Source organism: Benincasa hispida, chromosome 11 (assembly GCF_009727055.1).
Source record: "Benincasa hispida cultivar B227 chromosome 11, ASM972705v1, whole genome shotgun sequence".
NCBI classification, from domain to species: domain Eukaryota; kingdom Viridiplantae; phylum Streptophyta; class Magnoliopsida; order Cucurbitales; family Cucurbitaceae; genus Benincasa; species Benincasa hispida.
In genome coordinates, this window is record NC_052359.1 from 79621471 (window position 1) to 79627578 (window position 6108).

General features: G+C 29.8%; 1 protein-coding gene across 1 annotated transcript; it reads left to right on the forward strand.

The window, feature by feature from the left end:
* Nucleotides 1–4182: 4182 nt before the first annotated feature.
* On the forward strand, nucleotides 4183–5754 carry LOC120091763 (transcription factor MYB106-like). The gene is made up of 4 exons (XM_039049884.1): nucleotides 4183–4332; nucleotides 4435–4564; nucleotides 4869–5155; nucleotides 5281–5754. The coding sequence occupies exons 1-4, from the start codon at nucleotides 4200–4202 to the stop codon at nucleotides 5448–5450; spliced, it is 720 nt and encodes a 239-aa protein (XP_038905812.1). The 5' UTR covers nucleotides 4183–4199; the 3' UTR covers nucleotides 5451–5754.
* The last annotated feature ends 354 nt before the right edge of the window (nucleotides 5755–6108 follow it).

The following is a 6108-nucleotide window of genomic DNA, read 5'->3' on the forward strand; positions in this document are numbered from 1 at the left end:
AAAGGTCTGCTTTTCCAGTCGTGCCTCATAAGCTAACAACAAGCTAAGCACATCCTCAAGGGTAGGGATACCGAACCGATTCTGAATAGAGGTGACAAAGGCATTGTACCCAACACCCAAGCCATCCAAAATATGACCCAAATGATCTCTATACGAAATGGGTTCTTCTATAGCAACGAATTGATATGTAATTTCTTTAATCTGAGACATTTACTGATTAACAAACTGACTATCCTTCTGGATTTATGCAACTTAGCCTTTAAACCCATAATTCTAACAGTGGTTTTAGAGTCATAGACACGCTTAAGAGACTCCTGATTTCATGAGCCATTTGAAAAGAGACAATCTCACTCATCATTTCTTCAGACAACGAAGAATAAATCCAACACATCAATATCCTATATAGTCGGTGCCAGTAAGTAAAATCGTCACTCACTTGGGTTTGTTGAACATCTCGAAACTGAAGGAGGCAAGGTACACTTCCGTTGAGAAAACCTTCAAGACCATTAACAATGACTGCGTTTATGAGCTGTGTCTTTCAGAGGAGATAGTTTTGTAACAGTCAGTTTAATGGATAGAGATTGAGGTAGAGTAGGAAATACTGGAGGAAACCCAGGTAGAACAATCGCGGAAGAAACTGAGAGAAAGTAGAGGATGGGTGTTGAGGATATTGTTGGTATTGTTGAGTCGGAGTATAAGGTGGGAAAGGGTAAGGTGGATGAAATTGATTTTGCGGAAAAGCTTGAGAGCTTGGAAAAGTAGGTTGAAAGAACTGAGGTCGGCGAAAAGGAACATTTTGATGTGGAGGCACATAGGTGGGGGGTTGGAGGAGTAGAGATTGGTGCAGTGACCGGAGAGGAAGAAGTAAAGGAGTTGGGATTGGGAGGGTTGACATTTGAAATAGGTGTACTGACCTGTGGAAGAGAAGATGATGAAGAACCTTCGCCTGACATTGCTGAATTAGATGAAGAGCTGTGGCTCTGATACCATAAAATATATAGAGAATAAAGAAGATAGAATACTGAGGAGAATAGAGAATGTTCTCTGTATTGAAGACGAAGAGAGTAGTAGAATATAAAGCAACAGTATATGCTACATGTAAACATTATATTAGACAACCAATAACAGAGAAACAGACCAGAAAATTCATAATGAGAAATAGCACTTTATCAATCTCTCACCAACAATTTTTTGTTTTTGTTTTTTATATTAATTTAATACATGATATTTTAAATTAATGTTTCCTTCATTTTAGGAGATTTCGTTTATTTTTTTTTCTATATTCCTAATTGAAAATTAATTCCTTGAGATCTCAAGTATATGTCAAATATACTAGTAATATACTGAAAAATTTAATATACATTACATCTACTGTGATTTTTTTTGTGTATTTACAAATGTACTTAAAAATGTAAATATGCATCGCACAAATTATTTAGTATATAAGACGATATATTGTACACATTCTCTATTTCATGCAGTTATCAAATATACCCTAGTCCATTTCTAGAAATTTCAAATATATAGCGTTGTGTATATCAAATGTATCTTATTTTCTCTGTTGATGTTTATTGCCAATTCTTTCTTTTGTTTATTTGAAACAATTTTGAACTTTTGGAGGAACTTTTTTACTAGTGTAGGATTTGAAAAGAAAACCAATTTTGAAAGATCATAACTGCAAAAGAAAAAAAAAAAATTCCCTTACATGATCATTTTGATATAATGATATTATATATATAAATTGATTGATAAAAAGGGACTAAAAGGTAAATCGAGTAGAGTTTTGTGTAACATAATAGTCTATTAAGCTATTCTTGTAAAAAAAAAGAAAAAAGAAAAGTTTAGACATTTATATAACTAGACCTACTTATTTAGATTAAATATGTAGAAAGTCTTTTTTTTCCTTTCATTTATATGGGTTGGGTTATTGGGAATTTTTTTGGATCAATCCAAAAATTTAGGTTGCCGATCCGAAAGTTTGAATAAGGTCTCTAACTCAACCCAACCCAACTCTTAAAATTTGGGTTAGGTTGATTTGAGTTGTCTGAGTATTATTATTATTTTATATTAATTTAAATTACTTAAAATTGTCTACAACACTTATCTAATAACTAAAATGTCAAATACCAAATATCTATAATATCGTCTATTGCCAACTTTAAACGAAGGCAAACATTCCTAAAAGAAAAATATTAAAAATTCACAAATTCATAAATCCTAAAAGAAATATATATGTATAATTCGAGTTGGGTTGGGTCAACTTGAAAAAAAAAATTCAATGCTAGATCTAAGGCAACTCAACAAAAATAAAAAAAATTTACCCAACCCTACCCAAAAATAAAATAAACAGTTTGGATTAAATAGTCCAAGTTGTTGGGATTGTTGATTAGTAGACGCACCGAAATATTCAACTAGGTTGATACAGTCTTAGCATCCTCATCACATCCACAAAGTTGTTGGGTCATTTAGACACCAATTCACTCCCTTCAATTGTTTTCTTATATGGGTGCATTAACCACTAAGATCATATAAAAAAAATGTTATACCGATCGTTAAAATATAAAAACCAAAATCTAACCACAAAATTGAGAAAATAATAACATTCAAATTTAGTAACAAAATCCAACATCTAATTAAATAAAAAATATATGGTTATAGCAAACATACCTCAATTAGCATATAAAATAGGTTACGATCAAGAGATCTTTGATTCGAATTCCCTTACACTTATTGTACTAAAAAGCTAATAGAAAACATTTACCTCAATTATAAGAATCAATAGTTGTAAATAATAATAATAATAATTAAATTCGAAATGTTCATCCCATTGATCTCACAACTTCTCTCTTTTCTTAGCTTCTCCCAATAATTTCTCCTTAAATTAACACACCTAAATTTCAGGATATGCAAGAAATTTTTCTCATTGGCATATGCGTAATACATAAAAATATTAGTTTAAACTTTAACTCACACATTTAAAGAATAAATGTAAATAAATTTAATAGAATTTATTCAGCAAAGTAACTTGTATATATTCCACCAGCATGATATATGAAAGGATATAATCTAATAAAGGGAAATTTGTAACTTTTTTTTTAAGAAAAAATAAACAAAAAAAGTAAAATTCGCATGATATCAAGTTTTCATCGCCATGTTCATATTTTCATTGATATATTTCACATTTCTATGGATTCGATATTGTTCATTGATATGAGAGGTCAATCAACATTTATATTATATTGTAAAAAACAATGAAACATAAAATAAAAAATTAACAAAATATCACTAAGGTAGATACAATAAAAATTATAAACATCTTGACTTGTTTAAAACGAATAACATTTGAAATATCATAGATTTCATAAAAATAATACAAAAAAATACTCTAAAGACCTTTTAAACCGATTCTTAAAATTTATGAGACTAAAAATGCATGTTTAAAAAATTTAGAGACCAAATGCATTAGACTAAATATGTATGTTTTTAAAATTCAGGGACCAAACGCACGTATATCCTTTTTAACTCACGAACTAAAAAGATAATTTTTCCAATATTCTACCTTTTGAATATATATTTCATAATTTTTTTCAGACCAAACATCTATTGGCATCAATACACTTTCTTGATATCTCCCTAAATTTGAGTACTAAAAATTTCTGTTAGCATCTACATTTTAAATATGGGCTAAAAGTCACAATCATAATTATTTAAAGTCTCTAATAATAGAGTGTACATAATTACAATACAAAAAAAACTGTGTATAGAAGAGGAAAAAAAAAAAAGCTACAAACACTACTTCCACTTTCAAATTATTCATTTGTTATATATTTTTTACCAATAGTTTAAAAAACCGAACAAAATTTTAAAAACTAAAAGTAGGTTTTAAAAAATTGTCTTTATTTTTTAAATTTGGCTAAGAATTTAACCATATTACTTAAGAAAGATGTAAATCATTGTAAGAAATGCGAAAGAAATAAACTTAATTTTCAAAAGCAAAAAAAAAAAAAAAAACGAAATGGTTACGAAACGGGGTCTAAAATATGTCTGAAAACAAGTTGCAAATTAAAAAAAAAAAAGCATTAATTATATCTACTATACATTTACTAAGCCTACCTCCTAAGGCTTCACATGTATAAAAAAGAAGAAAGGCAAACAATTATTCTACAAGAAAAAAGACTTAATTATTATAATATATCCAAATGGGAAGGTCTCCTTACTGTGACAGCTCTGGGTTGAAGAAAGGGCCATGGACGCCTGAAGAAGACCATAAACTCTTAGCTTACATTCACCAGCACGGCCATGGAAGCTGGCGCGCCTTACCGCCCAAAGCCGGTAAACGCTAAACTACGCTTCTTCTAAGTTTTTGACAAGTAGAAGAGAGAAATGAAAAATGAGAAAGAACCAACTGTCTATATTTTTCTTTTTGAATTTTAGGTCTCGAGAGATGTGGAAAGAGTTGTAGACTTCGATGGACGAATTATCTCCGACCCGACATCAAAAGAGGAAAGTTCAATTCGCAAGAAGAGCAAGCAATTGTTGAACTACATGCCCTCCTTGGAAACAGGTCTTTCATTTATGATTTGAAGTTTGTTTATTTTAGTCGTTCTTTCAAAATCTCAAATTTAGTTTTAAAATTTTTGATTCTTTTAAAAGTCTAGATTTCATTAGATATAACACTCAAAGTTATATCTAATAGATTGATTATTTAAAAAAAAATAAAGATTGGATTTTTCAACTATCTATTACATAAACCAAATAACAAATACTGTAAAGACATATTATACACAAAGTTTATGGACTAGAAACTTATAGTTAACGCTATTTTCTCTTACAAAAGATTTAATTTTATTTTGTTGATGGTATTTAAGGTGGTCTGCTATAGCGACTCACTTACCTAAAAGAACGGACAATGAAATTAAAAACTATTGGAACACTCATCTGAAGAAGAAGCTGATCAAAATGGGGATCGATCCGATCACTCACAAGCCAATGAAGAACAATAATGAAGAAATTAAGTCAAAAAACACCGTTAATTCCACCCTCAGCCACATGGCTCAATGGGAAATAGCTCGACTCGAAGCTGAAGAAAGATTGGCTCGTCAATCTAGGCTTCAACCAATTTCATCCTTCAATCAAAACTCATTTGGTTCTTCAGGTTTGTCTTTGAAATGTCAATCTGTGATTTAAGAAAGTTTATAAAAATAAAATTTTCATAAAAGTGGATAAATTATATAAAAATCTTAAAACTCTTTTTTAATTCTATTATTCATTGCGCTGAAGGCGGTGAGGAGTCTCCAACGACGTCGTCTACGGCCACTGGAAAATGCCACCATTTGGCCGGACAGATGGGTAATGCCGATGATCTGCCGGCGCCGTCGGGAAGTGGCGGTGCTGAAAGCAAGAATTATTGCTGGCCGGACGCCATTCTTGGCGAATTCCTGAGATTCTGATGAGTTTTCTTATATTCGAAACATCACGATGGCAAGTGAGTTTTATTTTTTTTTATTTTTAATAATTAATGATGGGAAAAGAAAATGATCCAGAAGATAATAATGAGATCTAATCTTTATATTTAAGTTATGACAGAAAATTATTATTTTGCCAATTAATGTGTGAAAGTTTGATCTTACAATTAATTATGCTTTCAATCAATTTCTCTCTCTCCAAATTTTTTCAAGTGTTTGAATTAGTTGGTGAGTTTGTATTAATTTTTTTCTAAAGAAAAGTTTGTATTAATTTCTTGGCATTGAGACCAAGTGGTGAATGGAAATGAATAAAATTGAATTTTTAGTTATATATATCTCATTATTATTATTACTATTATTATTACTATTATTTTCTTTGCATTTCATTTTTCTTAATTTCCTCCCTTTTTTATTGTATCAAATTTGTAGGTTTAGACATTATTTCTCATATAATATAGTGTAGTTAATTCGATAGTTATTAAAGATGTATTTTATATTTCTTAAGGTTAGAAATTCAATTCTTTGTACCTCCACTCTTATATTAATAATTAAAAAAAAACATAACTTACTATGAATTAATCATTCAGAGTACTTTTGGAAAATAATAAATTAATAATTAAATTATTCAAACAAGATTTCATCA

What these genes read in the sequence shown, in the direction of transcription:
- LOC120091763 (XM_039049884.1), top strand. Translation starts at nt 4,200, where the DNA reads ATGGGAAGGTCTCCTTACTGTGACAGCTCTGGGTTGAAGAAAGGGCCA. An exon ending in CGCCTTACCGCCCAAAGCCG is followed by an intron (nt 4,333 to 4,434) that starts GTAAACGCTAAA and finishes TTTGAATTTTAG; the next exon opens with GTCTCGAGAGATGTGGAAAG. An exon ending in CATGCCCTCCTTGGAAACAG is followed by an intron (nt 4,565 to 4,868) that starts GTCTTTCATTTA and finishes ATGGTATTTAAG; the next exon opens with GTGGTCTGCTATAGCGACTC.